Genomic DNA, 19790 nt, shown 5'->3' with positions numbered 1-19790 from the left:
CATAAATAACTTTTGGATTAAGCACCATTTTAGATTTCCTGTACTTCTTGTTTCTCTACCCTTCAGGATGTATACACTGAATTCTTAAGTAATTTAAAAATAGCTCATCATATACTCTCTTCATAATTCTTAAGTCTTCTGGTAAATACATCTTGTCTTTAATAATAAAATAAGTCCCTTGATGGGATGAAGCATCTTAAGTGACATTTTTTGTCTATAATGCTCAGCATAGGGCCTTGCACAACAGTAGGCATTTAATAAATTAATTGAATTGACTTTTGATATGAATAACTTAAAACTGACTGCATTATGGGCTAACATCGTAGAGAAGCTGTTCCCCAAGCCTTCTTCCATTTACAAAAGCCACTCAAAATGCCCTCCTCCAGGAGTGGTAAACAGGGGCTCTTGAGGTCAGGCCAGGAAAAACTGCCCTTCTCTCCAAAGCAGGACTCTGGCTGGGGCTCCCTTCATCTCCACATCTGAGGGATGTGCAGCGAGCCCCTTTCCTGCTGAAGGCGCTAATGACCCCACACTCTGTCAGGACGGGAGGCTTGGTGGTTCAGAAAATAATGGTGATGGCAGAAAGAAAGGTGACTGGATCCCAACCAGGTGGCCCTCCTAACAGCACCCCCCAGCATGCACATAGCCAAGCAGAGGGGAGCATCTGGGGCCAAAGTCATCCAAAAGAAAGACAGTATCTTACCTGTCCGAGAAAGGGGCTCGGAAAGCAGGCGGGAAACAAACGAGAGAGAGACACATTTTATGTAGTGACCGACCACATTGGGAGTGTCACCTCCCGTCTCGGTCACCAGCAACAGCACACCAAGAGGATACAGTATGCAAGACAGGGGTCCTGCTATGAGGAGTGTAACAGACCTGGATGACCAGGTTCCCATACGCTTTGTAATAAACCAAAACAGAGCCGTATTTTAAAAATTCTACAAACAGGCGCTGAGGCAGCCTCCTGTATTTCCCCCAATATTTTGAGGCCCCTTTACATGAAGTATATCTGAAGTTCCTAGCTGGCACTGGGAGGAATGGAATGGGCCAAGGCAAGATGAAATTCTAAGTTTTCTGGATCATGTGTGCATCACTCATTTTTTTGCTGTCTCGTTTCCAACACGTGAATCCCTAGATTTTAGACCAGAAAGATGTTCATTCATCCACTCCAACCGTCTAAATTAACAAAATGGGAAAAGCAGGTGGCAGAGAGGTCTGCCTAATACCACACAGGGAGATAACGGCAGAGCAGGGGGTTAGAACTCACGTAGGCTGACTCCCAGACCCATCATCTTTCTCTACACCACGACGGCCAAGTGAAACGGCCAATACCCTCAAAGTTGCCAAGGTACGTGGCGTCAATTTACATCCTAACACGTTCTAACGTTCCAAACCAGGCTATGAAGGAGGTACACGAGATCTCATTCTCCACACTGTCCTGCAAATGTTTAAGTACTGTGAATAAACACAGACAGGAAGACAGCTCTGGAATCTCACATGCACATGCTAACTCACACTTGCTTCACACACTGCGAGGGGAGCCCACTGCTGATTACGGGCTGGGCCGGACCTTTCCGACCCAGCACAAACATACCCACCTTTAGATCTAAAGCCCTGTATGCATCTAGTCATGATGATCTAGAATGGGGCACCTTCAAGCTCATCTTTCAACCCTCTAGCAGGCTGGCCATGACAAAAGTGAAGCAAAGAGAAGAGGCTACCTTGCCACTCTTGAGTACACAGCCTTACTACCAAATTGCTTTATAATGAGCAAAATGGTGTTGAGTAAGCCACCCAGCTATGTTTTAGTCATTTGCTAAAAACAGACAGCACCAACCACTTAAAACAGTGTTTGGTCCCTATTCCTAGGACGTACGCATTGAAGTATTTAGGCACAAAGGGGCATTATGTTCGTAATTTACCTTCAAATATCTCAGAAAAAAAAAATGTATACACACATAGAGGCAGAGAGGGAGGGAGGGAATTGATAAGGCAGATGGAGGAAAATGTTAACAATAGGAAAATCTGGATACAGGGTACATGAATGTTCTCTGTACAAATTTTATTTTTGCAGCTTTTTATAAGTTTGAAATTATTTCCGAAGAAAAATGTAAAAAATATACCCCAAACCAAAAAAACAGAAACTAAGGTAAAACAACAAAAACATCTGGTGACAGAGGTTAGGCAGATGAAAAAAAGCAAAGAGGTCATTAAGAGAGGACAGAGGATCCCAGAGCTCGGGGTGGTGACAGCAACGACATGGAAAAGGGACACTAAACAACAGAGGGGGTGAATAGACAACATCGCTCTCAGGTCTCCACTACATTCCTCCCTCTCTCTGGGTATCCCCAATCAGGACAGGCCACAGAAGAATGACAAGTGAAAAACATCTTTTAAATTTTTGTATCTTGCTTGCTACAGACCCCATCCATCTTTGAGAGGGATAACCTCCCCTGGCGAGTAGAATCATGTGGTCCTCTTGTGATGTCAACTGAGCTCAGAATGTTTATTGCCTAGACAACCCAACCAGCCTCTTGGGAGCAGGTGTGTGTGATCTCCATACACTTCAGTAGTCAGAATATGGAGAACTTCTCACTCCTCAGCATTTCTGAACCTCGAATCTCTTCCTCTGCTCTGAGCACTTTTCCTGATATCACGTCCTCACGTGCCACCACCTTGCCAGGTAAACTCTCGTGCCACTAGGGCCACAAAAATGTGGTTTTCTGAAGCTTGTTAATTGAGTACTCTACCAGATCATGTTACAGGACCACGATTTAGTGAGAAAGTCAAATTACACATGGGGAGAAAATAATTTTTCAAAATGCTGCATACATGGTAAGTAGTTCCTGCCGTGTATTCATTTCTTGCAAGGGAAGGATGGGGGAAACATTTGTTGTCAGGCTTTTTTCCCCCTCTGAATCTGCATGAACCCTCAAAGTGACAGTTTGTCTAAGTAAGGAGTAGCTACTAGTTTCAGCCCTGTTTTGAAACCTGGAGAAGATCTAGACTTATCAATCCATCAGAAGGAACCTAAGGGGGGGGTGGTGGTAACTGATGAGCCTATCATGGAATAAAGTAGAATGTTCTGAGGACTTGCTATTCAAAGCATGGTCCATGGACCTGCAACACCTGGGAGCTTCTTAGAACAAGGCAGAATCTCAGGCCCTACCCCAGACCCGCTGAATCAGAATCTGCATTTTTAACAAGATGTCCAGGTGATTCCTACGCACATTAAAGTTTGAGAAGTGCTGTCCTCTGAAGTGGTTCTCCTAAACATCCATTTGCCTATACACAGGACATCTGTATCCATCTGTTTCCCAAACTGAGCACAGCTACTGCTCTGCGATTTGAGGCAAGTCAGCTTCTTAACCCAAGTATTCGCAACCATCAGGCAGCTGGGGTCCACCTGAACACTCTCTGGCTGTCGGTGGGAGGTGTTTTAATTGGAGAAACGGGCTTCTCGTCCTCAAAGGGATCTTGTAACATAGCTACGCGGTCCACGACCAGACTCCCTCCTCTGGGCCCTCCAGGGACCCAAAGGCTGCAGTGCAGAGTGAAAACACACACACACACACACACACACACACGGAGAGCTGCAGGAGGGTCAAGAAAGGGGAGGGCCAGGCAGAAAGCTGTCATCTGGTCCACATCTTATATTCTTCTTTGGAGAGGACCTTTCCAGGGTCTCAGTGAAACCAGCACCCCATTTGGAATTCCCCAGGAGCTCATCCAGAATAGCTCTGCCTATGTGGATGCCACAAAGGTCATTATTTTGCTTCAGTTTTGCAGTGCCTTAAAGCACCAAGGTTGAACCTCTAGGTAGGTCTCGGGGGGAGGGGTCCCAAGAAGAGGATGCCCAACCTCGCCCAGCTCACCAGAGTGTTTCTTCTGTAACCCAGGCATTGCAAAGACGGTGTTTCCCACTGAGGCGTCCAGCCCAGCCCAGGCCCTGCTACCCCAGCACCAAAGCAGCGCTCTCCGGCATGGGGTGCACAACACAGTGTTCTCACCAGGTGAGGCCTTCTCTGACTCAGGCGGGCACATGTGAGAAGCTGGGGGAACAGGGGCTGCTCCCCTAAGGGCAGGGTGCCTGTGTGTGGGATCGCCACGTGCTGCCTTTCCCCCTGTAGTCTCCTGTCCGGTGCTTCCTTTAGCAGAGACCTGCAGGTCTGTAGAGTCCTCTGCTTCTCCTCTCCTGTCTCTCAGGCTGATGGAGAACAGCACTTTCTGCCTGACTGGGCTGTTGCAGGCAGACAGTGAGGCTGGAGAAGCGGCCGCAACCAGTGGTGGTAGAAAGAGGGGCTCTAGGAGGCCAGAGGTCTGGCTGTCTGCTGAGCCACCTGTGTCTATGCTCAGAGGAGGCAGAGGAAAGGTGTCTGCAGGGAGGGATGCACCTGACAAATGCCAAGGCTTAGTTAGTCATTGCAAGGGGAGTCTCTACCCAGAGATCAAACTGCTTTTCTCTGGACAGCAGGAAGGAATGCCTTAGACTGCTCTCCCCACCCCATCCTCTGCCTGCTCTCAGAACTGCACTCACGGAGGGGCAGAGGTAACCTGAGGTCCTGCCTGACTACCTGCCTTCTTGCCCTTCTGCTTCTCCGCCCGGCCTCCAGCCACCCCAGGCCTCACTGCTCCCTGCCTGGCTCGAGGCTCAGACCCAGCCCTTTCCTTTGCAGACTGCATCTTGGGGGACCCCCCAAACAGAGAGCAGCTGAGGTGGAACTGCACCATCTACCGGCCCTGGTTCTCCCCTTACAGCTACTTTGTATGCAAGGACAAAGAGAGCCACCTGGAGACCTACAGCTTCCCAGAGGTGCAGCGGGACGAGGGCAGGAGGGACAACTGCCTCCCAGAGGACACGGCTGAGAGCATCTGCTCGTCCTCTTCCTCCCCAGAGAACACCTGCCCCCAAGAGGCCACCAAGAAATCCAGGCACGGCCTGGATTCCACAGACTACATCACAACCCAGGACATCCTCATGGCCTCCAAGTGGTACCCGGCCCAGCAGAAAGGCTACAAGTGTGCGGGCTGCTGCCGTATGTACCCGACGCTGCACTCCCTCAAGAGCCACATCAAGGGGGGCTTCAAGGAGGGCTTCAGCTGCAAGGTGTACTATCGCAAGCTCAAAACCTTCTGGGGCAAGGAGCAGAAGGTCCGGCCGGGAGACAGGCTTTCCTCAGGCAGCTGCCAGGCCTTCAAGTAGGGCTGCTGGGTGGCGGCAGCTGTCTTGTTAGCGGACAACGCTTCAGGGAAACGGGGGATGATGCCTATTTATGTCTCTACAGAGAGGCCAATAAACCAAAGTTAGTGACAGCCTTCTGTCAAGTCTGAGGTCACCCTGTACCACCTGTGCTTCTCAGTCCCTGGTCCCCATCGCATTCCCCTTCTGCTACCAGTTGCCTAGCAACACCAGGCCCATATCCCTGCCTCTCTCTTTTTTTTTTTTTTTTGAAAGACAATACCCAAAGTTTGAGCCTATCTTCTAAAATGGTGGTTTTCAAAGTGAGGTGCTCAGACCAGCAGTGTGAGCAACCCCGGGGAATTTGTTAGAAATGAAATTCTCAGACCTACTGAATCAGAAACTCTGCGGGGTGGGCCCCTCAATCTGTGTTCTAATTGCCCTCTAGGTGATTCTGATGCAGCTCAGGTATGAGAACCACTGCTCTAAGACCCCGGCCTTCCTGTTGGTCCCTCTGTGATTGGTCCTTGCCCTGCACCGTGGGAGAGCTCACACTGAGGGAGAAGGGTTGAACGCCCTTTCCTCTCGGTTCCACCAGCAGAATCTCTGCAGTTTGAAAGCTTCTTAGGTGTTAGCTCTTCTGAGGGGTGGAACGGGGAGGACAACATGCCCCACGCATAAGGCAGAAAAGAGGCAAATAGGGCTGGGGCCCATTCCCACCACGTGTACCATGATCCTTCATTTGGAAGGGACATCTCTGGCTGAAGCAGAACAGATCATTTTTGACCCAGGGGGCATCTTTACATGGCTCTGTTGAGTCATGTCTAAAAAGCCCGGTAAACATGTGAAAACACTGCTTCCTAGTACCAAGAAATGTCCCAGCAGACAGCCCTGACCCTTATTCCATTTCTGAGCAAACCTCATAGCCAACTCTGACCCAGAAAAATGAATGAGCGTCGAGGGTGCAGCAAGGACATCGGTTCTGCCCATTATGTGGTTAAAGAAAAAAGAGCTTATGTTTGATGGTCTTAATTTTAGGCCTTATTTACCTCTCACTTCATCTCCCTAATGACTCAGTGGGCCCCTTCACTGCAAGGGGGCATTTCCTTTCAGGGACCCTGGCACCAACCCTCCCCTTGTCTCTGCTTCCCCACTGCTTGGCCAATGGGTTGGGGTGGAGGATCTCCCCTTACCCTTCCAGTGGTCACATAGTTAAGTCTTCCGAAGCCCCACTTTATAGTTCGGCCAAGCTGCTTCTGCTTATCACTGTTCTGCTAAAATATCGTTTGTGGTTCTTTTGTGAGAGACAGGCTGGCTCAAACCCCCATCACACACCAGTCCTGCACCCACTGCCCCACTCCTCACCCCACTCTCCAGCCACTAAGTCAGAGTCCCAGAGTCTACTTGATTTGCAGGCTCCAACTGGCCTGGGAGCCAGGACATGCAGGGTCCCACCCACTCACTGTTGGGGGGGGGGCAGGGTGATCTGCAGGCAGCCCTGACATTATTCCATTGCTTCCAGGGCCCAGCTCCCGGCGGGAACAGATGAGTGACTCTGGCGAGTCTTTAGTCCTCACTCTGACCTCCTGCTTTCCTAAATGGAAAGGCCACCGGAGCCCTCGGAGGTTTCTCCCTACGGATGCTGCTATGCACGTGTGTCCCCTTGACAGGGCTCCTGAGGGAGTACGAGGAGGGGGACACGGAGTGGACTTGTCTCAGCATGGTCTGTGGGAAGACCGGGTGAGGAATCACTCCTCATCTGGTCTCTCTCCCTCTGCCCAGCCCTCACTCCCTCCTCCAGGACAGCCACATCATGGGCACAGAGCACAGTGTAAAAAAAAAAAGAGAGAGAGAGAACGCCATCCAAAGGCCAGGGACTGAGCCCAAGGGCCACAACACATGCTAATCATGGCCTGGCAGGTGTGAGAATTTAGCGTTTTGTCCCTAAGGACAGGGTACTTTCCACCTTTCACATTTAACGTAGTGTCATTATGACCCCAGGAGCTTTCTCGGTACAGAGTTCTGAATAGTTTCCGCACAGCAGAAAATGCACGCAGAACACAACTGCACTGAGCGGCACAAACACAGCCTCCCCCTCCCAGTTAATTAGGGGGTAAACCGTACTGCACCCTGGGCCACTGCCAGGCATTCTGCTGGGTGCTTCTAAAATACAATCTCATCTACGCTTCATTATAGCCTTATGTGGTGTGTTGTATTCCCATTTTACAGATAAGAAAATAAGGCTCAGTTCAGTTCACTCAGCCAGAAAAGGGCAGAGGGTATATGACCCTGGTTGATCTGACCCTCCAACTTTCCTTCAGGCCTGGCCTACCACCAAAGTATCAGGTTTAACAAAACCTCTGCCTTCAAAATGGTTATGCATTGCAGTCAGGGGAGCCTGGTTTTCAAGATGTGGGTTCTGCGAGATCCTGCAGCTCCATATTTCTCTACCATCCCTCTCTGCCAGCAACCCTCCTCCCTTTTCATTTCTACTCCCTGCAGGAAAGTCCACATCTCAATGAGTCAGGACTCCTCTGCTGAGCTGTGTTTCAGCGACACCATAACCCTTCTAGGCAGGTGTGGGAAGAAAAGTCTGTTTGCCTACAGTATGGACATTCCTGGAATGGGCCCATCCAGAAACCTACCAACTACATATTTCAGACATTTAGTCGGGGAGTCAGTGAAATTTTATAATCTTGATGATCTTAATTATATGTGAAAGTATCTATGATGTACTTTTTCAAGCACTCAAAACTTGCTGCCGCCGCCAATATATTCCAGTGATGTTTGGAGTTTGAAAAGACCTGGGGTTTGGGAGAGTCCAAAAAAAAAAAAACGGGGATAGCCTAGGCATTACTGACATTTTGGGCTGGATAATTCTTTGTGGTGGGGCTGTTCTGTTCATTGTAGAATATTTAGCAACACCCCTGGCTTCCAACCACTATGTGTCAATAGCCTCCTTCCGAGTTGTGACAACCAAAAATGTCTCCAGACGTCACCAAACATCCATCCCTTGGGGGAGCGAAATCGCCCTTGGATTAGAACCGTTGGTACAGCCCGATCCTGCAAGGCTGGTCTGAATAAACTGCCACTGAAGACTCCACCTTCCCCCGCTCCTTGAAGGAACACAGGAGTTCTTTCTAAACACCACACACCCTTGGGAATCGTGCGTCACAGAGCTGATGCCACTGGGCTTGGGAAGTTGGGAGGTGGGTGGGGAGAAGGAGCAGGTAGAATAGAAGAGGCAAGAAAAGACAATGGAAAAGCTTTTAGAAATAAGAAAGGTTTATTTAGCAAAAGCCACTAGACTAGTGACAACATCCAGGGAGTAAGTGCACTTACATGAACAGAATCTTTTCCCAGAGAGTTGATCCAACAGAGTTAATGCCACACAGTTTTAGGAAGTAGAGGGCTCAGCGGGGAGGGGGCAGAGTGGGAAGAAGCAGTCAGGCAAAGAGAAAATAAAAGGAATACAACCCCTAAATGAGAGTTGAGAGAAGTGAGGCTACGAAGAGGCTTTATAGACAGCATTAGTATAAGCAGGAATATAATTTTCAGTCCCAATATACAGTCCATCCTGTGTAGAGAAATTCTTTCCTGGCTCCGCAACTGTGGGAGCCTTGTGTACCCAAGAGTCTGCTGGCACCCAGGAAAGGCTGGGGCAGGTACAGTAAGGGAGGCGCCCCTGGTGTCCACTTGTCCTCCATACAGGGCAGAGTAGAAGGATGAAAAAGAGGGGGGCAGGAGTTGAGTTAGCAGAGCGAGAAGCAAGGAGAGAGGACAGGGTGACATTGCTCGGAGATCAGGTCTGCAACATTCCCTTTCCTGCCCCAGTGGCTGGTGACCCTTCAAGGCCCCTAGATCTGTCCTTTGTCTCCTCCACCTCCAACACACCTAGTGCGTGCTGGTGTGGGTCACACTGAGGAGAATGCCAACACACAAACCAGTGCTCCAGGGAGGGCCTGAACTGGGGAAAGAATGGTGCCGAGGTGGGTGGAAACCACTGTGGAGCACCCCGAGGGCAAGGGTCTTAAATGGGTCCCAAGTCAGCGGTACATAGAACTAGTCTCTCCAATTCTTCAATCTCTCCACCGCCTCCTTTCTTCCCTCCCTTGGCAAGGTTTTCAAGACCCTTTTAGAAACTATCCCCCCCACCCACTCTTCTCCCCATCCCGAACAAGCCTTCTCCTACCACATTCCACACACCTAATCCACTGGCCTCTGGCTCTGTCCTCAGCCCCTGCTTGCAGGCAGTGGGTCTGGAGAAGCCAGACCTTCCCTCCCCTGAACACCCCAAATTCTAATGAGCTAAGAGGTCCCACACTCAAGGAAGCCCGGGTAGGATTTTGTAAGCTAGCTAGAGAGGCTCAGCCAAACCGGACTCCTAACCTCTCTCCTTTGATTTCATGGTTCTTCCTTCCCTTGTGTATCTGGACCTACTTCCAATGATTAATTAGAGAGTGTAACGAAAACAGAACCACCTCTCTCCAACCAAATGCACATTAGGAAAAGAACACAAATCTACTGTTGATTCAAACACCCTGGAGATTCCCATTCTCTTCTCTCTGGTCACTTCTCACAAGCCTATGCACACGTATACACCTTCCCTCACACGTGTGTGTCAATGCCAGCACACGTGTACACACATGCACACACACACGCACCCGTCCCACTCCACTGACACCCTCGTGCACCAAGGAAGGCTAACATAAAGCTACATTTATTTCCTTAATTTGGACTTTCTGGTCTAGAAGAAATCCAACTGCAGCTATAAGAAAAGACCTGAACTTCCATTTCTATATTTTATGAAGCCAAGTTAGGCTTGAAGAACTCAATTTTGCAACTACATCCTTACCAATTGATCCCCAAATAACACTGCAGTCTGGGTCTGTGGTTTGCTGTCCAAGATAAAGACTTATTTCCCCAACACTTGGCACTAGCAGGTCTCAGCTCTCTCTTCAGGCACCTTTAAATCTGTTAACAGCCACTTAGGGCCTTACCGGAACCAAGGACAAGTAAGCTAGCCCTCCCTGCCCCAATCAGCTCACTGTACCAGGTGGTAATCTCTAGGCCTAGATGGTGAAAGAGAATTCCACCTGGCACTTTTTACAGGTGTGCTCGAGGCATGCACCCACAGGGAGACAGGTCAAGGGCAAAGTGATTATCGTCTCTGACTTAAGTGGCAGTGATTCTGAAGAGTGGACTTGAGCAGTCTCAGCTACCAGTCTATGTTTGGGTTTTTTTTTCCGCAGTAAAAACTGACTACTGCCCAGTGGAAGGGACAGGTTGAGAGGTAAGGCTGGGGGCTCCGGGTCTCTGAGGCTTTTATAGAGGCAAGAGTGCTACAAAAGCTTCAGCTGGCACAGCCCCTGAGGCAGGACACAGGGGAGAGAGGGCGGCTTTCCAGCCTCCATGTGGATGAGCTGGACTTGCAGGCAGGAGGTGGGCAGGACATCCACACTGAGGAATCAGACCTAAGTGATCTAGGGCAGGCAAGAGGCTGTCCTCCCCACGGGCTTTCACGGCAAGGGCCTGAGTGACGGTAAACTCCCAGTCTCCCTCAGTAGCAACACCTGAAGCCCACCTAGAGAAAACATTTGGATCCAATTCATCTGAAAGCTTATCCCCGCAATGTGACACATCCCAATTCCACGTTCACACTGAAAGGACTATCCTGTCTTTCAGCCTAGAGCATTCAACCTCTACAATCTTCGCAAGGGCCCAGAGAAGGAATTCCTCCCACGAAGGTCAGGGGAGAGTTAGGCAACTGGTAGCATCCTGATATCCAAACACAAAGTACCTGAGAAGGTACCAATGGCTTCCCTTCATAGTCGGGACCACAGAAGTAGCGGGGGGGGGGGGGCGGGGGGGGGGAAGGGGACATCACACGACAGAGCAGGGGAGCCTGATGATGCAGCGGGCAGAGGGAGCAGGTCCTTCAGCAGCCTGGTGGTCCTCAAGAGGGACCCCTTCCCAAAGCCACGGGCTCTGAGAGGCCCCTTGCCCAACCCCCGCCCACCCAGTAGTCACAAGCAGGAGGGAGGAGCTGAATCACTTCTGGGAATCCAATGTCTTCCCCACGTGACCCTCCAAAGCAAAATCCTAATCCTTTTCTGAAACTGTAAACGCTTCTGGGCCCCTGGGTATTATCCTCAGCAGTGCGCATATTCGCCGGCAGCCCCTACCCGGGGAAGCAGCCCGACTTGGCCCTCCACACCTCGGCCACGGCCTCCGCCTGCTAGCACCACGGCACCTACACGGCGATCTCATCGTCCAGGCTGTCGCCCAGCTCCTGCCTCTGCAGGACGTTCCGCGGGCGGGGCAGCTCCTCCTGGGACCACGAGTCTCGCTCCTCGCTCTCGTCCGTGTTGGATTCGTACTCCGAGGCGATGCCTGACTCTCGGAACTTGATGAGCTCCAGGCTGCCCAGGAGCGGCTCGCCCTGAGCAGGGGGCGGGGTGTCCTCGGGCGGGAGAAAGCGGAAGCACTCCAGCTTCACCAAGCAGTCGCGCCTACCTAAGGGGCTGCCCACCGGGTGGGCGAAGTCGGCCAAGCCCGCGCCCAGGGGCGGCGAATGCAGGTCCTCTGGCTTCGGGGTCGTGGGGTCACAGAGCACGGGAAGAGCTCCAGAGCGGAAGGTGATCTCCAGCAAGCTATCCTGGGAGCCCACTGGTGTGGGGTGGGGGGGGGAGAAGAGGGGGAGGGGGCGACATTAGCAAGGTGGTTGGTTTGGAAGCCACCCTTGGCCCACCCAGGTCCCTGGCCAATTGAGCGGACCCTCACAGGGGCTCTTCAGCCCTTGCTTCCACCCCACGCAGCACAGACACGCCAGGCTGAAGGGGAGGAGCTCAGGGGAGGTGGTAAAGGCAGGGCAAGGATAACCACATGATCAGCCGGTGAGGCCCGTGGTTGCCTTGAATGGGGTGCGTGGTAGGAAAAAGGTACAAACTGAAGAGCTATGTTAAAAGCATGTAGTAACACTTGGTGCAACCTTGTAAACTGGCATTAATTAGAATACAACAGGGCCTTGATAAACAAAAGTAAAAATCCAGAGAGGCTTTCAGAGTGGTGAAGTACAGTGGTTCCCAATCCATAACTTCGGGCCACTTTCAAAACACAGAGTTATCAGCCCTCCCCCAGATCTACCCATGCAGAACCTCTGTGGGTTGGATCTGGGAATATCCATTTTTTAAAAAGCTCACAGGATAGTTTGGGAGAACTACTGGTATAATAGGGAAAGCATTAGACCTGGGTTTGAATCTTGGCTCCACACTTTACTAGTCCTGAAACTGTGAGCTGGTTACTTAACCTCTCTGAGTCCGTTTCCTCATCTGTAAAATGGGCACACCACCACCTACCACTACAGGGATTAAATGAGATTATGTATATGATCAATGGATATTGGTCCACAGCCAATGTACACTTAGAGCAGCAGACAACACAGGGACAAGCTCAGGAGGGAGGGCATGGAGACACGCTGTCTTCTAGTACTTCTCAGTGCAGCCTGGGGGTGGCTGGGCATAGAGGCAGGCATCTCAGGCTGGGAGCCAGGCAACCTCTGCCACTAACCAGCAGAGCTAGCTGGCCACAGTTACTCCTCTGCCTTATCCATTAAATAGACAGACTGCTGCCAGCCTTTTCCATGCTGCTGAGTTGTGAAATAGTGCAGGGAGAGTAAACTACTCAACAGTTCGATGTCTCCTGCAGAGCTCACAGAGAGCACGATTCACAGTAGGTGCTCAGCGTGTTTCGACTGGAAAAGCCCTCTGAGAAAGAAACGGGCAGCCCTAGCTTACGTGTAAAGAGCCCGGGCCCCCATCGAGGAGAGGCTGGGTGAACATGTGGTCGTGACTGCCGGGGACTTTCAAGGTCAAGTCTGGGCACTGGGCTAGAAGGCAGCCAAGCCCCTCTCTGGCCCTGCCCTTTTGTAATTCCATGAAATGTATGGATGGGACAAACAGAGCTGCCTTTGTTTTCTGCCGGGATACCAGGTCAGGTCAGGTCAGGGGTCCAATAAAGCACCACCAAAAAGCTTTAGGGAAGAGAACATGTGGTTCCAGAGCTTCCACATGGAGGTGAGGCTGGGCAGGGCCCTGGCTTACTGGCGTTCTGTCCCGACAGCTTCAGCTCCAGCTCCTGCACCTGCTTCACCAGCAGAGAGATGTGCTGAAGCATGTCCTTGTTCTGCAGCAGGAGCTGGTGCACACGAGCCTGGGCCTCCAGCCGTGCCGCAGCCTCAGCAGCCAGCTGGTCCTTCAGCAAGTGAACCTGCAGGGGAGGAGGAGGCAGAGAAGACAGCGAGGAGACAGGACAGAGAGAAGAGAGGCACGTGAATGCAAATGCGAGTCACTGGTGGACGGCCAGGACCAGAGACACCTTCCAGGTTCAATTCAAGACAAAGAAGCCCTGCCCCGGGCAAAATGGGCGCCCGGGCTTGCAATTCAGAGGAGAAGCCGAAAGAAGCTGCTGGCTGGATCTCTCTCTGTCCTGAGTGAGGGCCATGATGTGTCACTCATGTACGACTCAGACCCCCACACCACGAGCCAAAGGTAGGAAAGAGTTGGGCCCCAGACCCTGCCCCCTGCTCCATCCCTGTCGGAACTCCTTTGACAGCTAACATATGACTGCTGTGTTGAGGCAGGTACATTTTTCTTATCTTGTCTTTTAAAAAACGAAACCAAAAACTGATATACTGACCCACTAGCTAAGAACAGTGTCACAGTAAACCCCCTGCAATCTTCCCTCTCCCCTTCCTCGCATCCAAATACCGTGAGAAATAGGAAGCCCTACACCTGCCCTTTCTAAGTCAGTGAAATGGCTGTAATGGTCTGTGTTTGCACATCTGTGGGTGGGTGTCAGCCTCCTTCCCTGACCTTCCGTTCCCTTTTTATTTCCCAGGGCACCTGGGAGCATGCTTCATACCTGGCAAATGTCAAACGTTTGCTGACTGACTAATAACAGGGCCTCATCCAGCAACCCCAGCAGGGCTGAGGTAAACAGCTTACAGAGACGGCCTCTATGAGAAGAGGGGGACCCTCATCAACTCTCGCCTTCTCATGGTAGAGCACCTGGCAATGGCATACCCCAAATGCTCAGGGCCCAGTAGGGTCTGCTCTTTGTGTGCAATCTGGGTGTGGGGATACAATTCAGTGGGAGGAGAGGTGGGGTGATTCTGTCAGGACCCTGGTTTGAAGAAACTGAGTCACGAGACGATGACAGTATTTACACATATGTGACTTTTCTGCTAAGAAGTGGATGAAGGGGTCTCTAGGAGGGTTTCTGAAGGTCCCTGAATAAGCAGAGCTGATGAATTTGGTGGCCTGGACCAAGGCAGCCTGTGGGAAAGAGGGTTTTCTTGAACCGAAAACATGGTGTGGATAAAGACACAGAGTCAGGGTGAGCGGGGTGGGAGAGGTGGAACCAGGAGCGGACGAGAGAGAAGGAAGGAACTGGAAAAGCCAATTCTCTGGCTCAGATAACAAATGCTCTGGATTTCTGAAGAGCAATCTGCTCCAAAGAGATTCACATTCTATCAGGGAGTAAAAGACCATGTCCACCCCACAGTCTGGCCAAGCCTGACCCAGGGTCCTGCCAGCCCATTGTCTGCCCTCCCAGCAGCCAGCACTCGGAGATCATACTCTTGGATGCAGCAGCTGCTTCCCCCACTGCCCGGATTTAAGGACCTGATCCTGCAGTTGGCTCTGCTTCTAAGTGGGGCCACTAATGAGATTAGTTGCCGCTTTCCATTAGTGGCTCCCAAGGTGAGGCCGATCTTTCCCTCAGTGGGGAGGATGCCTAAGGAATCTAAAGTAAATCTGTCCTCCACCAGGTGCTGCTAAGGACAGAACTGATATTTTGGTCCAGAAATCAGCCTCCTTTCTTGCCTCAGATAATCTAAAGAGAGATCTAGAGAAGGGTGAGAACAGAGAAAAGAGTGGCAATAATATTTCAATCTGGATATCAGATGGTGGATGGCTATTAAGCCTCTATCTTCCTCGGAAACTGAGGCATGGAGGTAGTTCACCCGAGAGTCCCCCAGATCCTGTTGCTTCTGAGAAACAGGACAGTTGCTGTGGGAAGCCCACCCCCAGAAAGGCCCCCAGAGGAAAGGCCAACCTTAACCTTCTATCTGCAAGTAATGTAACTTATTCCAACTAAGAGTATCATTGAAAGGAATGTACCGAGCAGACAGAATTGTTAATTATCCATTTTCTATTTTCTTTGGAACAAAACAGAAACATTAGGCATAAATGTGGAACAAAACTTTCAATGCATGTAAACAGAGAAAGTGGAGAATCCTGCCTACCACTAACTGGCACCTCTGGAGGGTTCCCTACACACACATTCTACAGACTCAGTTGCCTGAACCCCACATCTGAACATCCCAACAGAAGCTAGAACACTTGAGTCTGTTGGTTACTCCCTATGCAACTGCAGGTAATTCACTTCTACTTGGACCTCACTTTCTCCATCTTTCAACTGAGAGGGTTGGCTAGAGGCTCGGAGAGTCTGTGATTTCACATCCCGATGGACGTAGTGGTCAGTACCAGGGGCCATTCATTAAAGGCTCACTGAAGAACATTTCTAGATTTCCACTGGGAAGTCAGAGAATTCGGACTGGGAACAAAAGAGGAATTCCCTCCTACAGAAGCCAGGGGAAAAAAAAATTGGAAGTTTCTTTTGCAGGTAACCATCCCAGTGGTGGAGGTACCATCAGTACATAAAAGACGACCCTTGCATCAAATGCTTTCATCACAAATCCACTGGCACTCAGCACCATGAAAAATGCTGTGTTTGAGTGCTCCTCGTGCCAGACTAAATAAGAATTTTAGCTTTGCAAACGTAGTTATAACATTTCAGGCATTTTCAAACCCTGGGAATGAGAAAGCACACACTGCTGCCGCTGCCTGAACCCAGCGCTAACGAGCCCTTCTGCTCCTGCAGCCGTCAAGAGTGGCAGCAGGCGTAAGGCTCCGACCTCTCTCTGCAGCAGCCTGAACACCACAGGAGAACCCAGACCAGGCCAAGCTGGGACAAAACAGCCAAGACTCCCTTTAAATTCGAGGCAATTTAATAGTCCCTGTGTTTTGCATATGTGGGCCTGGCCTTGAAGCACCAAAATGCGGCAGCATTATTTTCAGCCTTGGCTTGGGCAGTCAGCTACAGCTGTGTGCTCGCTTCCTCCGTGGCACAACAGGAGCAGATAACACCACCTCTTCCCTACCAGGCGGGACTTATTTGTACTCAGCACACTCTTAAAGCATCAGACACCTTTCGCAAAGGTAGGCCATATCAATTTCTGAAAAGGTAGGAGTTAGCTTTGCCTTTCCAGAGCTGTGTGGTCTTTGGCAATGACTTATTCTGGTCACAATCTAAGTCAGTGGGAGGGCCACGCCTGGAGGGCGGTGTCCAGTTCTGCATTCCTGCCACAGCGCTACAAGCATAAGTTCGACCCTGTGCCCTCCAGCTCGGTGCCACTTCCCAAAACTCAGATACCCACCCCCTCAACCCACCCGGCAACACCAGACCACTGCCCACTGGCTCTCCAGCCTACTTGCCTGGACTCCAGCTCCTCCGCGAGAAGTGGGGGCAGGCCCAGGCTGAAGTTAGGGAGCGGCAGGCACATGGAAATGGCAGTGGAGAGAACCAGAGCGATTTGCCCACACACACACACCGGACACACAAGCGGAGGCAGGCAGCGCTGTCTCAGCATGCACAAGGCAGGGACCTGGGCAGTGCACCCAGGGTGCTGGGGACTGGGAGAAGCCACAAGGCCAGATGCTAAATCTAGGGCCTCGGCGGGGTGTGGAGGGTTTTTTTAGCGCTGTTCCTCTAACTACGGCGTACACAATTGCGAAGCATAAGTAACCAATCACTTGCTTCAGAACAAGCGCAAGTGGCAGCAGGTAGAGGAGAAATCTATAAATAGCAATACTGAGCTGCAGTATAACATTTTCCCCATGAGCTAGGCCAGGAATTGGCAAACTGTGAAGGAGCCTGGCCTACTTAACTGTTGCCAGTCAGCCACAGCGCCTGGATCAATTCTGGAGCTATGTGGGCCCAGCCCGTGGCCATGCGGGCGCCAGCTACATCCCAGCTTTGGTTCAAGGCTTGGCTATACTCTCATTCGCACCCTTGAACTTCTGGTCCATCTAAAAGCAGGAAGCTAGTGCAGCCAGGCAAGCCTCATGCTGGGTCGGGAAAGTGGTCCAAAGGGCTTGGGGTTCACTATTTACACACTGAGATCTAATCTAGAGATGCTTAAGAGGCAGCTGAGCAACACCTTTGCCTGGATACCTTTAAGGCCAGGACAGGCCCTTTCTAGGCCAGCTCTGAACCAATTTAGGGAGAGGCTGGGAGAGATCTTGAGGTCTTAGACCAAATCAGAATGCTGTGAAGGACTTGGTTGTCCCCAGAGCAAAGAAGGATATGTTCCCACCAAAGTGCTGAGGTCACAGTATTACCCACTGGAATTCTGGGGACTGCTGGTAGTTTAACGAAGAAAGAAACCTTGCAGTTTGATGACAACAGAGTCTGACAGAACAAGTAAAAGCTGACCTCATACTGGACACTGTGCAGAGAAACCAAGTATGCCAGATTTGATATATTTTAAATGCATGAAAGATGCCAAGAAGACCTATTAGTCCACCTATATATCTTATATCGTTTATACCCAAAGATATGGATACTAATAAAAAGCCCTTGGATCAAATGCTACAAAGAGAGTGGGAGAGGAACACGCAGAGAAACCTGTAGCTGAAGGCTGGTTTAGGACTGAATCGGTCCGGAGGGCAGGGGAGCGGAAAGCCAGTTGAGAGGTTGCAATAATACGGCTGCTTCCTTTCCGGGCAGCAAAGGAAGGTGCAAACTGAAGAGACTGCTTATGAGGAAGGCAGAGAGGGGCAGAGGAGTCTCCTCCAGAAGCTCTCTGAAGACCTCAAGGTACTGTCTGACCTGAAGATTTTACAAGTCTACGACCCTACCCCAAGTCATTTCATCAGTGAGGGATACTGATGCACTCTGGGGACCTTTCAATCATGTCAATGCCCGAACTGAGACTCAACCAGGACACCACCAACGATAATCGACAGATTCCAAGTGCAGGAGAGGCTGAGGGTGTCCAGCCTGTGGAAGTGGCTGGAACTGAGAGAGGCTCATCAAGTGAAATGCAAGCACCATGCTCTTCCCCTCTCCTAGCTTCACTGTCTTCAAGGACAGAGGCAATTAAAATAGGGCCAGGGCAGTGATGTCTCCTTGAGACAGACGCTTGATTCTGGGCCAGAGAACCACTCTTAGGGTTTCATCCCGACTGTGGGAGACTTACAGGTCTTGTGGCTTTGCTGAGTACGTCGGTAACTGCCACAACACTCTTCTTGTGCAGACTGTACATTTGCAAATAGATTCTCTTTAGTGTTAAGCAGTGAGTTCACATTCAAATGCCTCTCTGACAATATTCATCATGAATATGCATCAAGTCCATTCTTAGATAAATAATAATTACTTGGCAATTGATATGCTGAAGGAGAAAAGTATCATGGTTGGAGGATGGATTTATATTTAACGGGAAACTTTTGGAAATGACATGAGTTGCTGAACGGCCCTGTGCTGCAGCACGCCGGCTTTGTGCCCCTGTCAGCCATCACACCTGGGAGGAGGGCATTCTCGGGACAGCCACTCCGTTAGTAACTAGGGGAGATGAATTGTGTTATCTGACAAAAGGCAATAATTTTTCCCCCAAATATAAGAAGCCATTAATGACATTCCTCCTCTTTGTTGCTGTTTTGGAAACACCTGCGAATCCTCCTAGAATTAGTACACATCCTTTTGGGTTCATGGTCTGGATTTTTAAAAAGGTTCAAATCACTTGGAAGCAGTGCCCTACTGATTTTACTCTCTTGAAACCTGGCTGCAAAAGGCACCCATGAGGCTGGGCCTCAGGCCCAGGTCAGAGTGAGACTGTTACAAAGAAGATCTTTTCAAGACCCAAGTCATTGCATCGTTTTGGTTAGGCTGCTGGATGCTTCCTCAAGGGGTATGTGTTGGAAAGGACGGCTCCGCCTGGGTGATTCACTCCACCCAAGGGTCATGAGAAGAGTAAGGAGAAGAAATGATGAGGATCGATAGGAGCTCCCTAGAGAAGTCTTCGTGTTCTCATTCAAGAACGCAGAAGGCCAGCCTGGTTGACCAGATGTAGAATGTCGATGCATAGAGCTGCCTTTCCCGATCTCTCACCAACTCTCCAAACCCTGAAGACCCCACCCTCCTCCTCACTGTCTTCATCTACCCACCCAGGTCCTCAACCTGTCTGACTCTTACCGCAGGATTCAGCCTGTAAATGGTACAAATGATTCTGTCTTCACCATTCCCCGATTGCCCGTAGAGAAGATGAAGCTCGGACTCACAAGTTCCAAGGAAGATGTGGACTACCATGCCCTCCACAGAAAGCAAGTGAAAGGAATCCCTGCTAAAAGCAGCAGGGAAATCAGCTCACCCCTCCTTTATAAAGCAGCAGCAGCACAACACGTCTTCAGGGCTCAAACAGCACTTGGCTCCTGAAATCTAAGCCAAGTCTTCTCATTATGGCTCAAATACTGCGCCTAAGTTCCTGTAA

At 50.5% G+C, this 19790-nt stretch overlaps 2 protein-coding genes across 4 annotated transcripts in view; one reads left to right on the top strand and one right to left on the bottom strand.

Moving 5' to 3' along the window:
- Positions 1-19790, bottom strand: part of C1H1orf226 (chromosome 1 C1orf226 homolog) — a 309915-nt gene that overhangs the window by 6839 nt on the left and 283286 nt on the right. For 2 of the 3 annotated variants that reach the window (XM_036871202.1, XM_036871206.1), the window contains exons 9-10: positions 13282-13447; positions 11696-11848 (exon numbers count right to left, since the gene is read on the bottom strand). The exons of the other annotated variant lie outside the window; for it this stretch is intronic. In XM_036871202.1, the coding sequence (XP_036727097.1) occupies positions 11696-11848; positions 13282-13447 (319 nt within the window). The remainder of the gene's footprint in view (positions 1-11695; positions 11849-13281; positions 13448-19790) is intronic. 3 annotated transcript variants of the gene reach the window in all.
- Positions 2185-5425, top strand: SPATA46 (spermatogenesis associated 46). The gene is made up of 3 exons (XM_036871218.1): positions 2185-2683; positions 3900-4013; positions 4677-5425. Exons 1-3 carry the CDS (start codon positions 2581-2583, stop codon positions 5201-5203), a joined length of 744 nt encoding a protein of 247 aa, XP_036727113.1. The 5' UTR covers positions 2185-2580; the 3' UTR covers positions 5204-5425.

Source organism: Balaenoptera musculus, chromosome 1 (genome assembly GCF_009873245.2).
Source record: "Balaenoptera musculus isolate JJ_BM4_2016_0621 chromosome 1, mBalMus1.pri.v3, whole genome shotgun sequence".
NCBI classification, from domain to species: Eukaryota; Metazoa; Chordata; class Mammalia; order Artiodactyla; family Balaenopteridae; genus Balaenoptera; species Balaenoptera musculus.
The sequence above is the reverse complement of the archived record's forward strand: the minus strand, read 5'-3'. Positions and strand labels throughout refer to the sequence as shown.

What these genes read in the sequence shown, in the direction of transcription:
- SPATA46 (XM_036871218.1), top strand. Translation starts at nt 2,581, where the DNA reads ATGGAGAACTTCTCACTCCTCAGCATTTCTGAACCTCGAATCTCTTCC. An exon ending in ACGTGCCACCACCTTGCCAG is followed by an intron (nt 2,684 to 3,899) that starts GTAAACTCTCGT and finishes TCTGTAACCCAG; the next exon opens with GCATTGCAAAGACGGTGTTT. An exon ending in CAACACAGTGTTCTCACCAG is followed by an intron (nt 4,014 to 4,676) that starts GTGAGGCCTTCT and finishes TTTCCTTTGCAG; the next exon opens with ACTGCATCTTGGGGGACCCC.